The sequence below is a fragment of the Phoca vitulina genome, unplaced genomic scaffold (genome assembly GCF_004348235.1).
Source record: "Phoca vitulina isolate PV1807 unplaced genomic scaffold, GSC_HSeal_1.0 scaffold22, whole genome shotgun sequence".
Classification (NCBI taxonomy): Eukaryota; Metazoa; Chordata; class Mammalia; order Carnivora; family Phocidae; genus Phoca; species Phoca vitulina.
Genome location: NW_022589725.1, coordinates 2596730 through 2609227, shown reverse-complemented (window position 1 = coordinate 2609227; position 12498 = coordinate 2596730). Strand labels below are relative to the sequence as shown.

The window sequence follows — 12498 nt, the reverse complement described above, 5'->3', positions numbered from 1 at the left end:
CAGCCCAGCTCTGGCCGGGGCCCGGGGTCACCTGTCAGTGCACCCTCCCCAGAGCCTGGAGAGGGGTGAGCGGCCGTGGCCTCAAGGCCGTCTTCAGCCACGGGCAGTCTGTCCTTCCCCTCTGTGGCCAGCCCCTCGCTCCTCTCCCAAAATACATTAAAGCCGCACCATAAGCACAAGCGCGACTCCCAAGTCGCCCTGTAGGTGCAAATCCCTTGTGGTCCAAATTGTTTCAGGAAGGCGTGGCCACCTCGGCCTCCCAGGAGAGGCTCTCCCGGGCCCGCGTCACCAGCTGGCCCCCTGGAGTGGAAACAGGTGGTCGTCTTTATGCCGAGAGAAGAGGCAGGCTTTCCGTGTTGCAGGGGAGATGGGCGGCTGTCAACACTGGGATCCTAGCAGTGAGGCCAGCCCCGCACAGCAGTAGCACGGTGGGACCGAGGGACGGCAGGGAAACACCTGTGCAGTGGGGCGGGGTGGGCAAATCTGCACTATTTAAATGATCGTTCATTCTCTTGCTCAATTTGGTGTAGAGTGAAATTGGCCCATGTGTGAATGAAGCACACCCTCCCCCCCACCAATCTGCAGCTCTTTGTCCTTGGCCGTGCCACCGCAGGATGAGGGGGCCTTGCTGACAGCCACCGAGTCACTGGGGCACCTGGACGCAGGAGCGTGCCGTGGGAAGAGCCCTCGTCTGGGAACTGCCCATCATGTGACCTTGGGGAATGTCATCCCTACCTGGGCTTCAGTTTCCACCTCTGTAATATGACTGGGTTCACCTGGAATCCTGCCCCCCACACCCCCCACCCCCATGCATCTCTAGAAGGGTTACATGCCCTGGCCCCTAAGGTGCCCGTGGTGGGCATACTGGCATCACGCAGCACTCAGCTCCTTCAGACCCCACCTACCCTTGGCTTCCCAGACAGAACTCTCAGCACAAAGCGGAGCGAGCCAGGTTAGAAAAGCCAAAAACTTTAATTTTCAACATGAGCTACATGGTCATGAACACAATGCAACGTGACCCACGCCAACCCAGGGGCCCCGGAAACCCTCCCTCCCCAAAGTCCCGAGCAGCTCCTGCTCCCGGAGAGGGAGTGAGGGAAAAGTGGGTGGATGGAAAGGCCCCCAGCCCGAGGACCCGGGGCCCGGCCTCCCTGCTACCCCCTCAGGAGGCGGCCATAGAGTGAAAGGGTTCCAGATGTGATGCCTGAGGCCCCGGGTTCGAGTCTCCACTTCGCCCTCACAGAAGCTAGGGGTACGATGGGCACAGTCGGCCTCCCCCCACCCAGGGTGTGAGTCAGATGAGCTCGTGGACATGGCCGCTTTCCGTCCACTCTAAGGTGCTGCTATGCAGACAAGGGGCCCTCCCAGAGAGCCGAGGGGATCGTTACGGGGAACGGGAGGGGGCTCGGTCCCCTGGGCCTGGCACAGAGCTGCTGCTCAATAAATAAATGCAGGTGGCCTTGCCTGACGCGACAGCTGTGCTCCAAAGGGCGGGGGGCTCAGCGCCACCTCTGAACACTGAAGGTGCCCAGGAGCTCCTGGTTTAAGGAACCAGATGGTGAATCAGCTTGTAAAGTGTGTAACCACCCCCTAAACGATCTGCCTCACCTCCTCATACAGCTCTCAACTGCTGGAGAACTGAGTTCTAGTCCCGCCTCAGCCATGACCCCACAGTGGGACGTTAGCAGGTGCCTTCCCTCCCGGGGCCTCAGCTCCCTCCTCGTTAAAGTGGGGCTGATAATGCTGGCCCCTTCTACTGCCCAGGGGCTCTTGGGAGGGTGTACTTGGTGTAAAAGCACTTTGAAAGCAGAAGTCTGAAAAGCACTACAGGAAGGTCAGATGTGGTTACATGTGAAGGTTTTGTGAGGCTTAAGATGAGGTGTACCACGGCCACCTCACTCTCACACAGCCCCAGGCAGGAAGTGGTGCTTCTCACCTCCCTCAAGTTGGTCCTAGGGGGTTATGACCTCTCCCTCAGCGGGAGCCCCTACCCAGACAGACATTGAGGCCTAGACCAAATCCTGTGCACCCTCAGTCAGCTGGGCCAGACCCCAGGAGAGCTTAGTCTCTATGGCAATTCTCTCCCTCAAACCCGGGCCCTCGGAGATGGAACCAAGCAGGGCTGGGTGGCCCAGGGCTTAGAGGCCACAAACACTTATCATGGCAGACATGCCTGGGCAGTGGCTTCCGGTCCTAAGAAGGAGGGAAGCAGGACAGAGCCCCTGTTCTGTCCCCATTGATCATTTGCTGAGGGGTCTTGGGCAAGTCACTTCCTGATTATGGGCTTTAATTGCCTCACCTCTCAGATGGGCTACAATTTGCCCGTCTTTTCTGGGCCGCTGGGAGGCTCTATAGAGAGAAGGGAGGAGGAAGTATTGTGGGAAATGGTGGCCCCATCTGGTCCTGCTCTGGCTCCAGCTCAGCCTTGGGTGGGAGGAGGCCCAGGCTGGGGGGTGCCATTGAATTCACAGGTGATCCCAGAGGCAGGCCTTGCCAGGCCTCGGTCCTCATCTATAAAATGGACTTCACTAATGGTCCCAAAGGCCCTTTCCCATCTGTATGAAAAGCGGATTCTGGCGAAGGGAAATGGAGACTTCCTCCCACAGTACCCTTGCATGTGACTTTTGGCCCAGTGATTGAAAAAAGAATCAGCCCCTGTAGACCCCAGCTCCCGGCTCCCAAATCTCTACAATTCCCTGTCTCTGCTCCTCTCCAGATGGAGTGTGAGTGGGCAAAGGATCAATCAGGCAGCAGTAGGGACAGGCTGGGCTTGAAGGTTCCCCAAAGCTAATACTGAGAACAGTCACCCCCTCCCCAAACCCCCCTCTCTTGGTGAGGCCAGATAGTGGTTCCCGCACCAAATGGTCAGAGCCCCTTGGAAGCAGGGCACGTGCTCACAACAATTATACAAAGAAACAGGGCTCCAGCCCCCACCCCACCCCACCAGGAGGTGAACTGAGATTTCACAGAACAAACAAGAAAGTCATTGAGGGGGGCCCTCGGTGACCACCCCCAGGATGTTGTTATTGCTTTGGAGCGCGCTCTCTCTCTTTATAAAGGCTGTGCAGACACCAGAGGGTAGGCTCGGGCCAGGTGTGGGGGGGTGCACCGAGCCCTCTCTCCCTCTGTTTGGGACAGCCAGGCTCTGCCCCGTCTTTGAAAAGCTACCTCTGAACAACCAGAGCAGTGACGGCTGGAGAGAGAAGGCGCTCTCCTGGCTCAAAATATTCCAAATGGTGAGTAATAAACGAACAGCAGAGAAATCACACTGGTTAAAAAAAACAAACAGGGGAGGGGCTGATTCTGGGCCTCAGACTGGAGGCCATCCAGAGCCCTGCTGCCTCCTGCCCCAGCCTTGGGATTCCACCCAGCACAATCCCAGGAAGCTCAGGAGAGCTCATCGATAAAAGAAAGGGGCATCTCGGTCTCCCCTTCCCAGTGCAGCATGGGAAGCTCCTTGGAGGCGATATAACTCATCCAGAACATTAAAGGCTCCCCAGGGCTTAAACAGGTAGAGGGGAGGGGAGGGAAGGGAGAGGCGGGAAGGGGTTCCAGGTGGAAGAAATCACCTGGTCAACAGCCTAGAGTGAGGCCAAGGACGAGGCGGGACTAAACACAGCTGGGCATCCCATGGTGGAAGACGTCGTCTGATGGAGCCCAGGCCTCTCCACCGAGGCCCACAACCCTCAGGAGTGCTTCACAAATAAATCCGGAACCAAGGATAATACATCAGAACATCTGAGTATAAGGGGCAGCTCCAGCTCCAACCCTGGGGGTGGGGGGAGGGAAGAGGAAGAAGGGCTGGCCTCCCATGACCCAGGCTCCAGGCCCAGACCCAGACCAGTGGGGAGATGGCTGTCTCCTCTCCACCCCGTCCTGGAGCTCTGTAAGGACTATATGCAAGCTAAGAACAGGCCCCAGGGCCTGGAACACTAACTCTACCCAGCTAACCTGGACTACGCCCTACACAGCAGGGACTGGGTAATGAGGGGTGGTGGGCTGCTGGGTGCCTCCCAGGGGGAGGTGGCAGAAATGTGCTTCTACAAAGAGGGGCCAGCCTGTGTCCTCCCAGCATGCAAAAGGGCTTCCGTAGGCCTCGGGGAGGGCCGGGCCAGGAAGGCAGCTACCCAGGCCTGCTTGAGAAGGAATCTCCCGATTCTTACACTCATGAGCCAAGGTAGTTGAAGCCGGGGCAGTGGGTTCTGCCCTTAGTACAGGATGGTTTGTTTAAAAAGACTAAAATAGGGAAGCTCTGTTACCTCCCCAGACCCCTAGCCTGGAGGCAGAGGGGTGGACAAGAAGACCTCTGACCTCATCCAACGAGGAGGGATTCTCCTATTTGAGAAACCCTTGCCTTGGCACCACCAGTCCCAATCCCAACTTTACTCAGACTCCCTCTCCAATCCAGCGTCCCCAAAATTCAGAGATGGTGAGCTCTCTGGACTTGGGGTTCTCAAAAATCAGGGTCCCGCAGCTCCTCCACCAAAACGCAGACGACCCAGTTCTTTCCAGTCCACCATTTCCAAACTAGCTTGTTGCAATCCTATGGAGCAGGGCACCCTGGGGGTCTGTGCCAGGCCCAGGGCACCACCTCCTTTCCTTTGGTCCCTGCTGGACCCCAATTCCTAGAGCCACTGGAAGAGGGGCAGGCAGGAAGGGACAGACAGATGGACTCAGACAGGCTGCGGCAAAGCTCCTTCCACGGGCAGGCGGAGGGAGGCCGAGCTCCTCTTCAAGTGGGAGGCTCTGGGCCCCCCGGAGCTGGCTCCGGATCCTTGCAAAGCTGCCCCATCGGCTTTGGGGCAGGAGTAGCTGCCTGAACCCGGTGCCGCAGGAAAGACACTTGCTGGTAATTGGCACCATGGAGATGGCCGCTGGGTTCTGGACTTGGCTCCGGGCAGCGAGCTTCCGAGGAGGCAAAAAAGGGGGAGCAGTTGGACAGTGTCTGGGACAGCAGGATGGTTTGCTCTGCCACCTCAGTCTTTCCTTTCTCCGGATTGCAGCCACATCCACCAGGTCAAGAACCGGCCAAGTCAAAAGTGCAGCCAATCCCGTTGGGAGAGGGAAGGTCTCAGGGGGTAGGAGGCAAAGAGAGGGTGAGGAGGGGCCCTGGGGGGCAGGTTTCCCCGTTCTGCTTCCCCGCTGTGGGGGAGAACCCCGTCCTCCTGTATTCAATGTGCCCCTGGGCCTGGGGTCCCAGGTTGGGGCTGGGCGTTCTCCAGGCCTTGTCGGGGAGCCCCCCCTCAACCCCGGCCCTAAGATCGCTCACCACAGGGCCCCACGGTGCTCTCAAGGGACAACTGGGACGCCTGCCGGAGCAGGGGGCCCGCAGCTGGGTCCACCATGGAGGAGGTGGGGAAGAGCTTGTACCAGCCCACGGCTAGGGTGGTCAAGTCCAACTCCTCCAGCAGCACACGGGCCACACCCATGAACTGCTTCCGCTCCATCCGCCCATAGTTCCCCCACACGATCACCTGTGGGGCAAGAGACACTGCGAGTCAGATCATGCCAGTGCCGCTCACAGGCCCAGAACCAGACCCCAGGTCACCCCCATGCCCGCTGCATTTCTGAGTCCTGGGGCGGCCACCGCCTTAGAATGGCTCGAGCCTGACCCGATTTTCCTGGCTCTTGCTCGCCGAGCCCGCTGGCTTCCTGCCTCCCATCCAGCCCTCTCCGTTCCTCCCTCCACACCCTCCTCTGTCTCCGACGCCAAGCCTTGCGGGCTGGCCCTCCATGGTGAGTCCCCTGCCTGGTCCCCCCAGCCCCACCCCCACCAGGCCCTCCGCTTCCAGATCCTTGGAAACCCCTCACGTGAAACAAAGTTTTAAAAGTGGCTGATAGACGCCCTTCCTTGTTTCCAACAGACTCCTTTCTGCAGTGCCTTCCCTGTTGTGTGGCCAACACTCTCTCTTGGGGCAGCCAGTTGGGGGGTTCCTGTGGCTGCAGGACCCTCGTGTGCTCTCCTGTGGCTCAGGTTCTAACTCCGTCCCCTCTGTGAAGGTGGGCTGGCTCAGTCATTCCGTAGAGCCTGTCGGTGTGCACACACAGCTTCTGGGGTCAGACACACGTGGGTTCCAATCCCAGTCCTGGCCTGGTGGTGTGGGCAAGGCATCTAACCTCCTGGGGTCTCCGAGTTCTTGTTTCTAAATGAAGTTATCCCCAGTTTACCTCGCGGGTAAGGATCAAAGGAGTGGATGTGAAAGCTCCCCGTAAACTCTCGGCAGCTCCTCCAGTACCCGGGGGAGAGAACAGCAGGAGCCCACGCTACCACACACTGCATCAGAAACTGCCGCAAGGCGACGCTGGCCTTAGAGTCGATCTTCCCAACAACCCTACAAAATGCTCCCGTTTCTGTTGTTTCAACGGAGTCTGGGAGAAGTTAAATCATTCGCCCGAGGTGGCTCACCTGACCAGTCTTCAGGGCTCCCTGGGCAGCTAATCAAAGTCCATCTCTAGTGCATGGATGGATTCATTTTAAACCGGGGTTATGGGCTCACCTGTGTTCCCCCAAAACTCATGTTGAAGCCCTAGCCCTCAGAATGTGACTGTAATTTGGAGACAGGGCCTTAGATTCAAATGAGGCCATTAGGGTGACCCTAATCCAATCCCACTGGAGTTATAAGAGATTAGGACACACGGAGAGACCACAGGGGTGCATGTGGGCAGAACAAAAAGACCATGCGAGGACCCACAGTGAGAAGGTAGCCGTTTGCAGGCCAAAGAGAGAGGTCTTCGAAGAAACTAAATACCGTGATCTTGGGCTTCTAGCTCCACAACCATGAGAAATAAATTTCTATTGTGGAAGCTACCCAATCGGTGGTGCCTGGGTACGGCAGCCGTCACACACACTCCAGCTGGTGTTCGGGGCTCACGCATGGTGCTGGTGGGTCTGTCCCACTCGGACGTCAGTCAGAGAGCTCAGCGGCCAGGACCCCATTCAGATGTCTGTCGCCCCCCCCTCCACATCCCAGACAGGGCCGTTCTCTGGAGCTTCTCCGAAGATGCTCAGGCCAGAAGGCACAACCTTCCTCTGGTGGACCAGATGTGGCCCCTAGATGGCCTTCTGGGGTTTTACACTGTATCTGCATGCCTCTAGGCTGGAAGACTTTTTCCAAGCTTTTGGACAGGGATGCACAGTAAGACCTTTACAGCCTTATACAGCGAGTACGTGGGATTCCCAGTGGAAGCAAGTGCCTCACCAACTACGACTTGCCTAAGAATGACAAATGTTTTCTTTCCATTCCATTAAACAAGCAAACAACTTGTTGAGAATCGCTAAACTGATTTCACAGCACACGGATGGGTCTTAACCCTCAGGTTGAAAAAGTCTGCCCTGGACACGCCTGGGCTTCCCCGTTTGGAGAAAGTCCCGCTGTGCTGACCACTTGCAATGCTCAGGGCCTGCCCTCACTCGCTTTGCCTGCCCTGGTTAGAAGCAAGACCCGGAGGCACCAGCTAGAGTGCCCGAGTGGCGGCTCTCAGACGGCGGGCACGCGGCTCCTGCAGGCATCCGACCTGGCCCTGCCAACGCCCACGATGGGCGGCTATTCCCAGCTCCACGTGTGAGTCACCCTGAGGACCCTCCTAAGGGCCAGGGGACCACACGCCTCTCTGGATCCTCAACGCCTCCCAGTCGATGATCTCTGTGCTCCAGGCCAAGCCCCGGGCTTCCAGAATGGCTGCGTCCACGGTGGATAACAACAAGAACAATGGCAGCAGCTACTGCAGACCTTCCCTGGAGGTAACACGAGCAACCCCTTCTTACAGATGAAGGTGCTGAGGCTCAGAAAGGAACCTGTTCCAAGTCGTACCGCAGAGCTCAGATCGACCACGGTGCTCTACTTCCTCCAGCGGAGGCCCTCCGGAGACCTCCCCTCTCCCTCAGGAACTGCACACACCACCCCCTCACCTGCAGGACTTTGCCCTGGGGACTCTCAGGAAACAGCAGCACCTGGTTATACAGCGGGTCCAGCGACTTGCGAGCGACTTTGGTCTTCTTCTTGGCAATGCAGACGCCGTTCTCCAGCAGGTAGGCCTTGATGTAGGCCGCTGAGGACAGAGGCCAGCAGGGTGACTTCCAACGGGGCCCTCAAATGGTGGGCACACGGCACAGCAGAGCGAGGCTGCCCACCCCCTGCTGAGGGTCAGACTGCCCCCCTCTGGGGTTTTGGGGGGGCAGCCGCAGGGGTGGTAGATACGGATGATGGGGTGCAGCCAGCATTGGGCGGGGCCTACTCCACCCCCTCGGGGGGGCTGGCCTGCCTCCTCCCTGCCTTTGCTCACTCTGCTCTTACCTCTTTCCTCTCTCCGTCCCTGATTTGCTCACCTCTTCCCCAGCTCCCACAGTCATCACGGACACATTCGGTCAGCCTGGGTGTGCCAAGCACCCACGTATGGGGGTATAGCCATACACAGGAAAGCTTCTGTCCTCCAGAAGCTCAAACCAGTCGGGAAGACCAATAAAGTCAACTGACAATCTCAAGAGCGTCCCCAGAACAAACCCTAAACCACTAGTCCCGTGTGAGTCACTAGAATTGGGACAAAGGGGTCCCCCTGTAGTTGGGCCCGATTTTCTCTCTTCTAGACCCAGATACCCTTCAGGACCTCCTCCCCGACGTCCACCCTTGCCTTGGAGAAGGAAGGGCAGTCCCCACACCTGGCAGTGTCTTGGAGCCTGGCTTGGCTGTCAGTCCCCGAGCCTGGATGATGTCCACTTCGAGCTGGCCATTCCGCTCCTGCAAGCCGATCTCCACATCCCCTGCAAGAGACCCCAAGCAAAGGGACTGGGAAGTGGCTCATAAGCTCGCCCAAGGGCTCAGCCCCTCCTCTCTACTTAGAGATGACACCCCCTTCCCCTGCTCCCAGCCCAACACAAGACCAGAAATAATTCCAACATGAGTGCCCAGGCTCTGCTGAGGGCTTGGCGGGTGCGGACAGGGCTCTAAGCTGGGTGCTCAGTGGATGCAGCCAAGGTAGAGGGGGCAAGGAGAAAGACACAGGGCATGTGGCACCCCACCCCCGAAACAGATCTTGGGGCACTCACCCATCGGCGTGGTGGCCAGGGTCTGGCGGCCCACAAACTGCGCTGGCCCCATGCTGCCGAGGAAGTCGCTGAACTGCGCATCTGACGCCAGGCAAACTCCCCCGTAGTTAAGGCTGCAAGAAAGAGGAGACAAAACCAAATGTTCCCCGGCGCTGACTGAGGACTCTGATGACTCAGGCAGTCACCTCCAGAGCTCCCCTCAGTCCCCGGGGATTCTGTCCACATCCATCACCCAGCCTCAGGCAGACCTCTGTCCTGTGTCTCCCTCCTTCCTTCTATGTTCATGGCCCTAACATCTCCACTTCGACTCCAAAATTCTAGGGCTTAGCTTTTGTGTCTTGTACCATCCCCTCGCTCTCCTCACCAAGCCTCAGGTTCCACCTGTAAATGGGTCTGATGGTACCTGCCTCTTGGGGTGGTGGTAAGAAGCCTGGGAGATGACGCTTGTCAGTGCCCGGTTCCCGTGGCTTAGTGCCACGACACTGGTTGTGTGGTCCAGAGACCAGCAGCATCTCCCAGGAGCTAATTAGGAACAAAACTGCACCGCACTCCACCCCTACCTGCTGAATCGGAGTCTGCCTTTTAACAAGAGCCCCCGCAGACTTGTTTGCACCTGACCGTTTGAGATGCATAGGACCAGTGGCTCGACCTCAGAGGCCTGCATTTGTTGCTGCTACGGGGCTGCCCAAAGGCCACTGCCCTTTCCATTGGGATGAGACCTCAAACCTGCTTTGAAGAGCCCCCTCCCCAAGGCACTGATTCCCATGGAGCAGAGCACAGCAGGCTTCAGGGTCTGGGTATGAGCTCAGCCTGGCCGATCAGCACATTCCTCCCCTTGGCCAGTGCTGGCTCAGAGATCTGCGCGTGGCCCAATTCAGCCCACAGGAATCTGGTTAGAAGCTTCGTGTGAACTGCGGGGAGTGAGAAGCTCTCTTTTCCCACCAGACTTGAACCTCAGACAGAAGACTGGAGCCATCTCGCTGCCATCCGGAAGCCATCAGACAGGTGGCCTTGCATAAGATCCTGGATCAAGTTCTACCTGAAGCAAGATACATCATCTCTTTTTTGGTTCCATAAGTCAATAACAACTATTATTATTACAAATTATTATTATTTTGCTTCAGCCAATTTTGAGTTAGTTTTTGTCTCTCATCTCTGAAATGGGAATAATAATGTTCCCATTTCCTAGGTCTGTTGTATTAAATGAGATGAGTATTGTTATCTTTAGGAGCAAAGCACCGGCAGCCCACTTCCTCATCTGACCCTCGCTCCAATCCCAGGAGGTTGGTTCTTCACATTTATCACCACTGTTCAGATGAGGAGGCCCAGGTCCTACTCCGCCTAAAGCCACAGAGCTCCCAGGGCAGTCAGCACTTGAATACAACACTCCCAATGCCCATCCCTGGTGACTTTCCACCTGGGCAGGTCCCACGAACACTACTGGACTTTTAACAAGTGCCTACTGTGTGCCAGGTTGCCCGGCAGCAGCCAGGGAGGTCTCTGAGCAGGAGGAGGAAACCGCCTTGGGGCCTCGAGGGCACAGTATGCTTGGTTCGCTGCCTGAGAGCATCCCCCCCCACCAAAGCCCCCCTCTTTGGAAACCTGCTAGGATCTCAGCCTTGAAGGAGCAGGAAGAGCTTCCAAGGAAGGTGGGGTGTGGGGATCCACTCCACACATGTGTCCCGTCCCCTCCTGCTTTGAACCACTGGTCTGCCTTTCCCAAGGGACAAGACCCTGTACACAAGAACCGACCATTTTGCTGGGGAAACGTGTTGCTCCTGAAGAAATGACTAAAGAGGACAATATAACAAGACACACGCAGTCCCCGGCCCACCTACTTTAGGCTGGGTACCTCAGTCCCAAGGGCTTACAATGTGCCAGCACCCTCGGGGCTCCAGGGCTTATTCAAGTCCTGTCCTCATGAGCCATACCGTCTGGTGTGACTCCTGCAGTGGCTCTAGGGAAACGGGCATGATTTTATTTAGCTAACATCAAGGACACTGGGGTTCAGCGGGGGAAAGCCACTTGCCTATGGTCACACAGTGATAGGGTGGAGAGGCAGGATTTGAACCTAGGTCTGCCTGTGGAAGACACCTTTCAGGCGGCTGCCATGGCATACAATACCCTCCCCTTGTCCAGGACTGGTCCCAGTATGCAGGTGGGCTCCTGGAAGTCCGGTATGCTTTTCTGAGTGTGGGGAATGCTCTGCTCATCTCTTCCTCCTGGAGAGACAGCTTAGTCTGTCTCCTAGCCTTGTAAGCAAGTGTGGCCGATGTGAGCTGAAGGGATACAGGCCCCTTCCAGGCCTAACCCCCACGCCATCCGTTTTGTGCCAGCCTCAGCCAATGACAGTAATGCCAAAGGCCAGAAATGCCTGGGGCACTCACCTGGGCCACCGTGCGCTTGCCACAGACATCTCCCCTCTCCAAACCAATGTCAGGACTGGACCCACCCTTGTGGTTCTTACTATGATTGCAAGATGCCCCTCAGCAACAATCATCAGGAAACTTTAAAGAAATAAAGGCTTATTACCTACAAGACCTGGGAAATTGCACAGCACACCTGGGGCTACACAGCGAGGTCGTGGGAAGGGGGGCACGAGAGAGAGCACAGACCAGGGGTTCTGCTTTTATTGGGGTCAAGGGTGGAGGCCTAGGGGTTCAGGGCTCACTCTTTATTGGTGAATTTAAAACATAAGAGTGGAAATTTAAAGCACGGGAAGAGAAAAGACAAGTGGCCTAAACGGTCAGCTATCGAAAATCAATCAAGATCTCTAAAACAAAAGAGCCTCAACTGTGGAGGAGGTGGCCCCGCTCTTTGTGTCGCTGACAAATGTGTTTGCCTCTTTGAAATGAATGCCTCAAGCAATCAAAGCTGAAGTCAGGCGCTGCCATTACAGAAAAAGAAAAGAAAAAAAAAAACCTGCCAGGGCTCACAAGACACCATCTCATACCCATTGAAATGGCTACTACCAAAAACAAAATAAAATTAAGAAAACAAAATAACAAGTGTTGGCAAGGATGTGGAGAAATTGGAATCCTTTGCACTGTTGGTGGGAATGTAAAATGGTACAGCCGCTATGTAAAACAGGATGGCAGTTCCTCAAAAAATTAAAAATAGAATTACCATATGATCCAGCAATTCCACTTCTGGGAGTATGCCAAGGAAATTGAAGGCAGGGTGTCTGAGACACATTTGTACACCCATGTTCACAGAAGCATCATTTGCAATAGCCAGGAGGTGGAGACAACCCCAAGTGCCCACCAGTGGATGAACAGTCTATACATAAAATGGAATATTATTCAGCCTGAACAAGGAAAAGAAGTTGTGACACATTTTACAAACGGGGATGAGTCTTGAAGATGTCATGCTAAACAAAATAAGCCAGTCACAAAAGGATAAATACTAGGTGATTCCACTGACATGAGGTATTCGAGCAGTCAAATTCAGACAGA

At 56.2% G+C, this 12498-nt stretch overlaps 1 protein-coding gene across 2 annotated transcripts in view; it reads right to left on the bottom strand.

Annotated features, from left to right (window-relative positions):
• Positions 1 to 954: 954 nt before the first annotated feature.
• The window catches only part of RIMS4 (regulating synaptic membrane exocytosis 4), a 60735-nt gene continuing 49191 nt past the window's right edge, over positions 955 to 12498 (bottom strand). For both annotated transcript variants that reach the window (XM_032419428.1, XM_032419429.1), the window contains exons 3-6: positions 9044 to 9156; positions 8657 to 8758; positions 7910 to 8049; positions 955 to 5474 (exon numbers count right to left, since the gene is read on the bottom strand). In XM_032419428.1, coding sequence (XP_032275319.1) covers positions 5256 to 5474; positions 7910 to 8049; positions 8657 to 8758; positions 9044 to 9156 — 574 coding nt within the window. In that variant the 3' untranslated portion in view covers positions 955 to 5255. The remainder of the gene's footprint in view (positions 5475 to 7909; positions 8050 to 8656; positions 8759 to 9043; positions 9157 to 12498) is intronic.